Below are 12,099 nucleotides of genomic sequence, written 5' to 3'. Positions count from 1 at the left end.
GAAAGAGAGTTAGAGAACTAGGCTGCACTCCGTATAGCTGCAATGGAGCTGATTTTCTTCACCGCAGGCCATATTGTGCAGTCTGTCAAAGGTGTGGCTGAAACAGCAGGCATAGCACATCACAAGCACACTTCTAGCACAGCATCAGTTCCTGCTCTGTTTGCCCCTCTGCACCTCCACACAGCAGGCCCCACAACAGCCCAGTTTCTCCTGTGAGTTGAGATAGCTACAGATTTTATCACAGCACCAGAGGGGTAAACTACAATTATCATACTCCTTTAATGATTGCTGATCATAGTCTTTTCTGGTTTGCTCCTGAGATTGTTCTCTACCATCCTGTTTTCTGTGATCTGTGCCACATTCTCTTGTTTGTTATACATCAGATCTGAGACTTTGTGTCTGTCTTTCTCAGCATCAGTCTTGAGTCTAATCTGGTATTCATGCCCTACATTTATACCATCTCTGAGATTAAGAAACATTGAACATTAAGTAACACAGTCCTGTTATTTTCCTGTGGCAGTCAATTGGTAGAAGATATCAGAAGTGGTACCTCCCCCTCTGTTCTCTGTGGGCAACTGCAATTGCTTTGGACTATTGTGAACATCCTTGGGCAACATTCTCCTATTGCCTATTCTCCAGAAGGCATTGTTTTGTTTATCTAGGGTTAGTTATGAGCACTACCCCAGAATCATCCCCAGTGCAATGTGAAAGAGGATGGCAAGTCTGTGGGGGGATATGGACAGGTGTGTGCCACTGCTGTCTCCTCCCATGATTTTGAACTTCACTCCGAACAAGTATGGAATCCTTAAATATTAACAGCATGGTTGAAAGAAGACCTGGGTTGCTTCCACATGGGGATATTCACTGAATTGGAAGGCCCCTCTAGAGAGCACTGAGACCAACCACCCAGTTTAAGTATTTTCCCCACAGCAGGTCATACAGGTAGACATCTGTATGGGTCTTGAATATATCCAGAAAATGTGACTCCACAACCTCTCTGAATTGCCTGATCCAGTGCTCCCTCACTCCTATTCTCATATTCTTATTTCTGTAGTTCCACTGCAATGCCAGAATGTTACAGTTTCCTACCTAGTTTCCCCTTTAGTGAAGGGACTTCTGCTTCGCATTTGGAAGAAATACGTGATGGATACTCCAATCAGGAACAAGGGGTACCTGCTTCCAGCCAGGAAGAGGAAATGGACAACTGAATTTGTTGGACTACACTGATCTGATGAATTGTTACCTAAGACTCTCAGGTGTGTAGAAGCTTCTGGTGAGCACAAGCGCACCGTGTACCCTGATGCTATCATGTCACCAAAGCAGAGAACTCAGCAGTCTACCTGCAGTGATAGGGGTATTCCAACAGCTGTCTGTAAACCTGGAATCGACTGCCCAAGGGGTGGAGCATACCCTACCATTTGCCACTGCTTGATCAAGACTGCACAGGAATAGCTGGGAATCTCCTGAACACCTGCACATTGATGACATCTTCCTGTAGGGTAACACATCAGAGGATGATTTTGAGAAATGGACAAAAATCATCCATTCATCTTCTGAAGGTTGGTTTTGACATAAAATTCATTTCTAGGGTGAATTCACATTGCTGTATCACCATGGATTTGACTAAGAAGGTAGCATCTATTCCCCCTCTTGCTATTAAGGAAGAAAGCTATCCGTGGCCCTGTGGGATTCTGGAGAATGCACCATCAGCCCACAGTCAGCTTGAGAGCTCTCTTGGTGAAGAGACTCAAAAGGCAAAATACTTTGAGTGGATTGCTGCACAACAAGCCTTTGGACAGAGTCAAAAGGAAATACAAACTTTCTCCAAATTGGAAAGATATAGATTTGGTTGGTGGACTGTTCAGTGGAAGAAAAGCTGCCTGCAGGATTGAGTCCAGAGAGTGGTGGTCAGTGACTCAATATCTGCACTGGGTTTGGTGATGAGTGGTGTCCCCCATAGGCTGGTGCTGGGACTGATACTCTTTAATATCTTCATCAGTGACATTGGCAGTATGGTCAAGTGCACCCTCAGCAATCTGCATCAGTTTGCTGTGTCTTGCAGTTGACACACTAATGCTACAAGATGCCAAGATCTAGACAATCTTGAACTGTGAGCTCAAGTGAACATAATAGGATTTAAAAAATCCAAATGCAAGGTCTTGCACCTGGGTTGTGGCCAGCCCCACTAGCAATACCATATCAGAGATGAAAGCACTGAGCATTGCCCTGTCAAAAAAAACCACCTGTGGACAGAACCACTTCACAGAATAATCACTGAGAAACATCCCTGTCCCAAGATATCACGACACAAACTTCATAGGAGAATGAGTAACAACAAAGGCAGTGATTAGGATGCAGTCAAATTTAGTGAGACAAGAGAAACAACATAAAACATGCTAGAAGTACTAGGAACAGACAACAGTCTGCAGGACATGAAGCTGGTAGATGTACTGCCATCCATCCATCCACCTTTTCCACAGAGGGAGAAGGGCCATCAGGTCCTCCCTACGCTGGTGTTGTGGGTCTGACTGCCCAGAGGAGCAGATGGTGATCAGTAATGGCACAGGAAGGAAAGGAGAGAGAGAAAAGGGGGAAGGAAGGAAGACATGGATCACATTTGCAGCGTGAGCGAACTAGCTCCATCGTTTGGTCTCAAGTCCCACAAAGATTTTGTGCACCCTGGGGATCTTCCTCCAGGGCCATCAGCAACAGATTTAGCAGGGGAAGAACCGCCTGCCACAGATGCCGCTGCCAATGCCAGAGAGGCCAAAGCCTCCAGAGGAGATGGGCACGCCCTCAGAGCTGAGGATGCTGCCAACGGCAGCGGAGGTGGAGGAGCCCACGGCGGTGTTCTGCGGGAAGGAGCTGAGGATGGGTCCGGGCAGGGTCACCACCACGGGAGAGGGCTGGATGAAGACGTTGGAGTCCTGGCACTGCCTGACGCAGGACTCGTTGCAGCTGCTGCCCAGAGGGGTGGGGCCGCAGGGCTGGCAGGGCAGGCGTGGCAGGCACTGGTCGTAGCAGGACATGTCTTGTGTCTGGAGGGGCACCTGTTGGCACAGAGGGTCAGGAGGACACAGAAGAGAGAGAGGAGCAGTTTGTCATGCCAGCAGGAGAGAGCCGAGGCACTGTGCTGGCTGAGTAAATGGAGGCTGTGTAAGGAAATCTGTTTTCCAGTTCTTCCCTAAAGCTCCAATGGTACAGCCAATCGCTACCGAGTTTATGCCTAGCCCGTAGCACAGCTCGTGCAAGACCCAGCATCTCTCCAGCTCGCACGTGCTGCCCCATTCCCCCTAGCACAGTAGGCTGCTTTCCCAAAACGCAACCTTACGTGGAGACACTTGTACGTCCAGAGAAATCCCCAAAGAAGAAGAGGTTGTGAAAGGGCTTTGCACTCACCTCGTTCCCTGGGAGATGGAGGCAAGAGGAGCGAATGACTGAGAGAGGAGTTGGGCCTGCTTTTATACCACTCCAGCACTGCCCCAGGCCCACCGTCTCTTTACGCACACTGTAATTTTCCCAGAGACTCACCTCAAATGTAAATTCTCCCTCCTAATGGCACAGGTTGGGTTTTTGTTTCTGTCAACCCTGACATTTCATTTCCCTCTTTCCGACCTTCACAAATTGGCTGCGTGGACACCTTTCAAGTTCCAGGATGACAGGCACAAGGAGTTTCCTTGCAGAAACACGTCACTAGGGGTGACAGATGCATCCCAAGTGCCCGGGGCATTCTGTGCTACAGGCACAGTATGTGTCTCAGGGGAAATGTCATGACCTTATTTGTAACCATTTTATCAGCAAGCAAGGCATATCTTCCTGTCAGTGCAGCCCTGTCTAGGACATTCTGAGCCTTCTTTGTCTGGGAACTCATTCTGCCCTTTTCCCTCCTTGCTCATCTCTCTGAAAAGGCAATTGGGCAGTTTTGCTGCCTTGCAAATTCTTTTCCACACAAAGGTGTTTGTTCTGGGAACATGTTTGCTGGACTGATAATTCCGCTCTCATGACTGTGTCTGGGGTCATCAGCCAACCCATGCCATCAGCTATTTGATGTAAGTAGAACACTGCCTTCCTGAGCCCTGTTATTACCCAAAAAGCCCTGTGGAATCTGGTCTCTAGAGTAGATGGCTGTGCTGCTTTTCAGGACAGGGCGCAGGTTTCCCTCTTCTCCAGAATGGATTTTCCACATTTGAGTAGGATTCTTCCCAGTGTGGTGTTCAGGCCTGCAAACAACACGCCTGCTGGGGAGGCCTCATGCCAAAAGGGTGGCGCATGGCCAATTCAAAATTAGATTCAAAATTGCTTTCTCTCAGGAGACACTCTTCAGGAAGCCTGGTTTCTATACACATTCTCTTGCACTTTTGGAGCACGTCCCATCTCCCCTCATGTCTGCAGGGCAGGAAAGTGTTTTCTTCATGCAGCAATTATACCTTGCCTGTTTCATGGTGTTGGGGAGAGTTTTGTAACAATGACCTTGATCACAACGCATTCCACAAACATCCCCAGCTACCCAACAGCGCCAGGACCCAGCAGTCCTTGCTCATTAGAGGAGAGCACACATGTTGCCCCAACAAAGGTGTTTTTTGGTCTGGCTGGGGAGGGCTCATTCAGACCACTCATCAATAGCTTCAGTATGACCATCTTATTGAGGACAATGTTAAAAGCCTTACTGAACTCCAGCAAGAATATGTCCTGTTCTCTTTCCTGTCTACGAGGTCATTGTAGACACTTACCAGGTATATCAGACCATGACTTCTCCACAGTAAATCCATGCTGATTGCTGCATCTGATACATTCACCCTTCATGTGCCATCAAACAATTCTCAGGATGCACTGCTCCAGCAGCTCCATAGGACTGAGTCATAGAGTCCTTGTAGCTCCCTCGCATCTGCTTCTTGGTCTTCTTAAACAGGACTGATATCCATGTTCCCCCAGTCTTTGGGACACTTCTCCCAGTCACCAACCTACACTAGTGATAAAGAATGGACAGCTCCCTCAGCACCCATGGTCACATCTTACCATGGAGCAAATAAGCCTAATGTATTAAAAATATCCAGTTTTCTCAAGCTTTCCTTGCCCCAAAGGTACATCTCGATAGCTCCCGTTTTTCAGCCTGGCCCCTGAGCCAGGGGATTCCTGAAAGCCACACTTGCTGGACGAGTAAGAAACAAGAAGACAATCATTTTCTCAATATTTTCAATGCCCATTTGATTTACAGGTCACCCATTTCCATGAGGAGAACACTCACAAATTCTTTTATTTTCCTTTTTCCATTAAGATCTTTTTTGAAGTCTTTTTTGCTGCCCCTGATGTCCTTTGCCAGACTGAATTCTATCAGGTCGTTAGCTTCCCTCTCTTGACCTCTGGCTGGACAGACATTATGGCTGTATTCCCCTCAGACTACACATCTTTGCTGCCATCCTCCAGAAGCTTCATAATCTTCAGATTGCATTTGGCCAACAGTTTTTTGTTCCACAATGCAAGTATCTTTCTTGGGATACTTCACTCATGAGCTTCCAGGAGGTGATCCTTGAATATTAACCAGCTTCCTTGGGCTCCTCTTCTCTCCAGGATCTTATCTCAGAATATTCTACCAAGTAAATTCCTGAAAAGGCCAAAGTCTGCTCTCCAGAATTCCAGGTTTGTGATCTTACTGTGTCCTCTTGGCTTCCTTTAGGACACTGAACACCAGCATTTCATAAACAATGAAGCCAGTGCTGCTTTTCACATTCACATTCAACATAAGCCCATCATACTCAGTGAGGATGGGGTCCTGAAAAACACCACTTCTCAGATGGAGCTCCTCTGTCCTAGAGAAGGAAGCTATTGTCAAATCAGATGACAAATCTCCTGGTTTGCGAATGCCCTGATGAGTTGACCGTCCAGCAGATACCATGGTGGCTGGACATGTGGAGCCTGCTGCACAATGGCCAGTGACTGTGGGATTGGAGAGGATGGTGTCTCACTCCAATTTATAGGAGGGAGAAGAAGTTCCTTATAATATGTACCCGATGGTGAGATTAAGATAGAACAGGTCAAACATTAGCCAAACCAGTTTATTACAAATCCTAGTTGCTTAGGGATATGGGGAAGGGAAGACGGGTGATAGGAAAGAGATATGAAATAAAAACAAGGAGTTTTTGTAGAAAGCAAGAGTGAGACAGTCACCACTGAGGGACCAGCAAGTTTCACAGTAGGTACACTGATCTCAGGAACTCGTCTGGTCACCGTGGGGGTTGGGAGAAAGCCAGGAAACTTCACTGCAAGTAGACCCTGGCAGGAAATCGAAAGAGGATTTCCCCTCAGGGAATTCTCTGTCAAAGGTTTCTTTGGGAGTTCTCCAAAGTCCTTAGCTTAGTGAGGTCCTTTTATCCCCCATCTCGGGTTTTTTTAGTCTTCCTTTCTCTCTGTTAGTGTTACATACCAGGCCCAACAGATAAACCAGCAGGAAGTGGTGCCTTCCTTGCCACGCACAAGCATTACCACCTTTTCAGCAGTAAGCTCCTTCAAGCTGCTCCCTGAAAAAGACAGCTTGTCCCACTTCTGCTTATCTTTGCAACCATAAGCAGAGGTGCTGTGGCACTGTGACAACCAGCACTCACCCCCCTAGATAACTCAGTTGTCAGTCTTATCACCAGAAAAACCTCACAAAGCAAGATTTGAGACAAAACAGAAAAATGTTTTTTTTCTTTCACAGATGGGAGTAGAGAGAACCATGTAGCACGTATGTAAGGAAGAGAAACCTTAGGCGTGGCTTCAGATTTTAGTAGCATGAGGAGATGTTTCTCTTTCTACAAAGGCAATTGCCAACCATTGCTTGGGTCTCTCACACGAAAACATGAAAGAATTAACCTGGCAAAATAGTCATGACAGAAATGAGGAAATGAAATGACAGACTTGACAGAAACAAAAAGCAGAACCTGTGCCAACATGAAGGATTGTTTGCATTTGAGGTGAGTCTCTGGGAAAATTACTGCTTGCTTAAAGTGACTGCTGGCCTCAGGCAGCACACAAGCAGTATAAAAGCAGGCCCAACTCCTCTCTCAGTCATTCGCTCCTCTTGCCTCCATCTCCCAGGGAACGAGGTGAGTGCAAAGCCCTTTCACAACCTCTTCTTCTTTGGGGATTTCTCTGGACGTACAAGTGTCTCCACGTAAGGTTGCGTTTTGGGAAAGCAGCCTACTGTGCTAGGGGGAATGGGGCAGCACGTGCGAGCTGGAGAGATGCTGGGTCTTGCACGAGCTGTGCTACGGGCTAGGCATAAACTCGGTAGCGATTGGCGGTACCATTGGAGCTTTAGGGAAGAACTGGAAAACAGATTTCCTTACACAGCCTCCATTTACCCAGCCAGCACAGTGCCTCGGCTCTCTCCTGCTGGCATGACAAACTGCTCCTCTCTCTCTTCTGTGTCCTCCTGACCCTCTGTGCCAACAGGTGCCCCTCCAGACACAAGACATGTCCTGCTACGACCAGTGCCTGCCACGCCTGCCCTGCCAGCCCTGCGGCCCCACCCCTCTGGGCAGCAGCTGCAACGAGCCCTGCGTCAGGCAGTGCCAGGACTCCAACGTCTTCATCCAGCCCTCTCCCGTGGTGGTGACCCTGCCTGGACCCATCCTCAGCTCCTTCCCGCAGAACACCGCCGTGGGCTCCTCCACCTCCGCTGCCGTTGGCAGCATCCTCAGCTCTGAGGGCGTGCCCATCTCCTCTGGAGGCTTTGGCCTCTCTGGCATTGGCAGCGGCATCTGTGGCAGGCGGTGCTTCCCCTGCTAAAGCTGCTGGCCATGGTCTTGGAAATTGACTTACCAGGACCCAGAATTTGGTAGCAGCCATGAGAGGGATCACTAGGATCTTCCTTTCATACGGCCCAAGCAACAGCAACACTTCTTGCAAATAGGCAGGGCCAGCATGTCCTCTGAGAATGCACTGCCCATGTCTGTCTTTCCCCTCTTCCACTCTCTTGTCTCCTGATGCCTTGTTTTTCATCTCTGCTCTTCTGGTCCACCACACCCAGACAACCAGCCAAGGGAGGAGCTGATGGCATTTCTCCCTGTGCAGAAAAAATGGCAGATGGACAGCTCGGGGGATATCCACCATGTCCATTAGTGCAGACTGTTCCTGCTGCTTCCTGTTTGATGTCCTCCCACTGGAGCAACTTTCTTTCCCACTTTTGACTCAATAAAATTGTGGTGCATCTTAATCTGTGCCTCTGCATCACTCACTCTACTCTGCAAACACTCTAGGTGCCAGCAGGACATCAGCTTCTCTGGAGACTTCCGAGATAGTCTGAGGCACATGGTGACCCATCACCCTTTCCCCACCAGGAGTAACCTGGAACACTGAGCAGTTGACTGACTCCCTTAGGTTAGTTCTGTCACTAGCAGGTAACAAAGATGTCCACTAGTCCCACAGTATTTCTGGCCTTCAGGTCTAGCTTCATTGCCTTTATGTCCTGAAACGCCATCTCAGCCTCAGTGCACATCCTGCAGGAGGTGTCTACTGCTGACCCTGAGTGAGGAGCCAGAAAGTCAAAAGGGCTGTCCCTCAGAGAAAGAAGGCCTGTTCTTATTTTTGATCCTAATAAATGGACTTCTTCACATTTGGAAGATCATTGTGACAAATACTCAATCAGGAACAAAGGTTCCCTGCCTCCAGCCAGGCAGAGGAAATGGATCAACAGAGAGTGGGGAGTAAATAAGAGTCTGATGGGTTATATGAACCTGGCTTATATGCCTGCCAGGTTCATTGTGCTGTACATTCAGGAGCTCTCTGAGAAAGTGCAGTCCCCTTTTATTACTTGTTACACAGTGCTGAGATCATCAGAACATAACAAATAGAATGAACAGCAAAGTGAATGGCAGTCTCTGAAGAGCTGGATATTTTCATGCAGCCTTAAATTGGCTCCTAGTGGTTCACCCAACCCCACTGTCCAACTCAGTAAAAAAAACAAGAAAAAAACAGAGGTACATATAAACGCCCCTGAAATGTCTTACCAATTGTTCAGAAAAACAGTCACAATCATTTCCCAGAATGATTACATAGAAACATTACTCTACAAAGACATCACAGCACAAGTTTTATAGGGGAATGGATAACATGGAGGCACTGATTAGGATGCGGCCAAGTGACTAAAAAGAGGAACTACTTCGAGTGGAGTCCGATGCAACAACATGTTTTGAACAGAATTAACAGAAAAAAACTTGTGTGTTCCTCTTGGGCCTGACTGTGCAGCACCAGCTCTGCAAATTTGGCTTTCTAACATAGCTGAGGAGAATGGCCTCACTTGGACCCACTGGTAGAAAGCTCAGGAGAAACCAGAACAGCACTGAGAGAGCACTGGAACAGGCTGTACAGAGAGGTGGTTGAGTCTTCTTCTCTGGATGCATTCAAAATTCTCTCGTACTCTTTTGAAAGGTGAGAAGGGTCCTACAAGTGAAAGCAAAAAGGCAAAAAGGCTTCACAATGGCTGAGAATAAGGGGGCTGAAGGGGAATAGTTAGAGATAGTTTATAGAAGCAAGAATGTAGAGCTTGTTAGAAAATAAGAGATGGCAGACACTGGGTCTGGGATAGTGAGGGGGATGAAGGCAATAAAAATAAGGGTTTGAGAAGAGCCCAAGGATGTCTGGCAGGAAGGTGATTAGATGTCCACAGGGACAGAAGAAACCAGTCTGGGGAGACATAACCCCAAAGGGCTTCTACAGCGAGAAATTTGCAGTGAGAAAGGTAAGAAACCTTTGTGAGGAAAACAACAAATCTTCATCCCACAACCCACTATGCACACTCAAGAGTGGAAGGTCTACATGCTAATGAACTCTTGGGGGTATAATGAATATGGATCCAAATTCCAGGAAAACTACTGATTATGTATTAGTTTGGCCTATAGCTAATCTGTAGCACGATTTATTCCACACTGTGTGCAAGTCAGGCAGTTCTATTTCCTCTACATCTGGTGTCTGTGCAGCACTGCATAAACCATACCTGCTTTGTAACCATACTTGGGTTACAGAGTTTGATGGTGCACGTCACTTACTTCTGCAACATATCATGGGGAATCTTAGAAAGGCTTGGAACAGACGATCTCCAGACGTACTGCCAAACCCTGCAACTCTATAACCTGTCAATGATATCATATTATTGTTTTGTCTCTTGCAGAGCAGAAAAGACAAAGCCTCAAGACGCTCTCTAATCTCTCACAAACAAAAGCCAGAACGTTGGGGGAATGCAAGTAGTAGAGAGGAGGCCTCAAAAGATCCAAGGACTATTTCATCTGATATTACACTGAGCAAGAAAGGCTGAGCAAAGAGAAGGATCCACACAGATCAGCGCGTTCTGCAGCCCTGCCCCAGGCAGGGCCACCAACCTCCAGATCTGGGACTAGAACAGGTTGCCCATGGGCCCATCCAACCTGGTCTTGAGCACCTCCAGGAATGGAGCATCCCCTGGCAACCTGTTACAGCACCTCATCACTCTCTCGGAAAGAGAGAACTTCCCCTTGACATCCAATGAAAGCCTTCCCTCCTTGAGCTTATAACTATTCCCCCTTTTCCTATCACAGTCTACCCTTGTAAAAAGGTGATTCCCCTCCTGTTTATAATTCCCCTTTTTAAATACTGGAAGACTGCAATGAGGTCTTCTCACTGCCTTTTCCTCTTCAGGCTGAACAAGCCCAGCATCCTCAGCCTGTCTCCGAGTTGCTCCAGTCCTCTAATCATCTTTGGGGCCCTTCTCTGGATCCTCTCCAACAGCTCCACACCTTTCCTGTATTGGGAGCCCCAGCATTGGACACAGGTCTCCACGTGGGGTCTTACAAGGGCAGAGTAGAGAGGAACAACCATCTCACCATCCATGCTGGCCACCCCTCTTCTGATGGAGTCTAGGATACCATTGGCCTTCCAAGCTGCAAGAGCACACTCATGGTTCATGTTTACGTTTTCATCCACCAGGACACCCAGGACCTTCTCCACAGGGCTACTCTCAAAGAGTTCTTCTCCCACTCTCTACACGTAATTGGGGTTACCCAGACCCACACGCAAGACCTTGCACTCTGCTGTGTTGAACCTCATTACGTTCACACGGGCAACCTGCTGAGTTTGTCAAAATCCCTCTGCATGGCTTCCCTTCCTTCTATCACGTCAGCTACACCACTCAGCTTTGTGTCATTGGCAAACTTGCTGAGGGTACACTCGAGCCCATCGTCAAGGTCATCGATGAAGATGTGAAGGAGTGCCAGAACCAACACAGGCCCCTGGGGAACACTGCTCATAATCAGCCTCCCCCTGGATATAGTGCCATTCACCACACCCCTCTGTCTTTGGCCTACCAACCAATTACCTTACCCACTGAATAGTCCACCCCACAAGACCGTATCTCTCCCATTCAGGCACAAGGATATGGAGGGGGGACCACGTCAAAGGCCTTGCCCAAACCCACGTAGATGGCATTGGCCACTCTCCCTTTCTTCACCAATGACATCACTCCATCACAGAAGGCCACCAGACTGCTAAGACAAAACCTTCTTCCGGCAAAGCCATGATGGCTATCTGCCATCACCCACTCATCCCTCTTGTGCCTTCTTCATGTTCACGTCTTCTAGGAGGATCTGTTCCACGATCTTCCCAGGCACAGCGGTGAGACTCACCGGCCATCGTTCCTCAGGTCCTCCTTCCTCCCATTCTTGTGAGTCAGAGTCTTGGACACTTTCCTCAGCAACCTTCTGAGGGGAATCTGCTTTAGCAAGGGGCTTGGAAACGCATGATTTCCAGATGTAGTACCAACCTCTGAAAATCTGTGAATCTGTGACCGATATCATACCACTGCATCTTGCAGAGCATTGCAGGCACAGCATCAAGGTTCTCTCCAATCTCAGATCAAAGCCCGTATGCTGGGGGATGGCAAGCAGTGGGGAGGAGGCCTCAACAGGGCAGCTGGCGCCAAAAGATCCAAGGCCAATTCCAGGCCATGGCACATTACACTGAGCAAGAAAGGCTGAGCAAAGAGGAGGAGGACAGGAGAGTCCTCTTGCAAAAACATCTGCCCTCTCCTACCACTCCTAAGGAATTGGATGCCGTGCATCCCCAGACATGCCTGACTATCACTTCCTGATG

General features: G+C 48.1%; 3 protein-coding genes across 3 annotated transcripts in view; 1 reads left to right on the top strand and 2 right to left on the bottom strand.

Moving 5' to 3' along the window:
* Nucleotides 1-12,099, bottom strand: part of GOSR2 (golgi SNAP receptor complex member 2) — a 156,900-nt gene that overhangs the window by 87,545 nt on the left and 57,256 nt on the right. The gene's annotated exons all lie outside the window — the stretch shown is intronic.
* On the bottom strand, nt 2,715-4,769 carry LOC128088771 (feather keratin 3-like). Its single transcript, XM_052699561.1, has 3 exons — nt 4,731-4,769; nt 3,400-3,552; nt 2,715-3,050 (listed from the first exon to the last, which is right to left on the bottom strand). Exons 1-3 carry the CDS (start codon nt 4,767-4,769, stop codon nt 2,715-2,717), a joined length of 528 nt encoding a protein of 175 aa, XP_052555521.1.
* On the top strand, nt 6,000-7,767 carry LOC128088770 (feather keratin 1-like). The gene is made up of 3 exons (XM_052699560.1): nt 6,000-6,011; nt 6,951-7,082; nt 7,432-7,767. The coding sequence occupies exons 1-3, from the start codon at nt 6,000-6,002 to the stop codon at nt 7,765-7,767; spliced, it is 480 nt and encodes a 159-aa protein (XP_052555520.1).

The sequence above is a fragment of the Tympanuchus pallidicinctus genome, unplaced genomic scaffold (assembly GCF_026119805.1).
Source record: "Tympanuchus pallidicinctus isolate F22 unplaced genomic scaffold, pur_lepc_1.0 scaffold37, whole genome shotgun sequence".
In the NCBI taxonomy this organism is placed as follows: Eukaryota; Metazoa; Chordata; class Aves; order Galliformes; family Phasianidae; genus Tympanuchus; species Tympanuchus pallidicinctus.
Note: the sequence above shows the minus strand (reverse complement) of the source record. Positions and strands in the feature narration are given on the sequence as shown.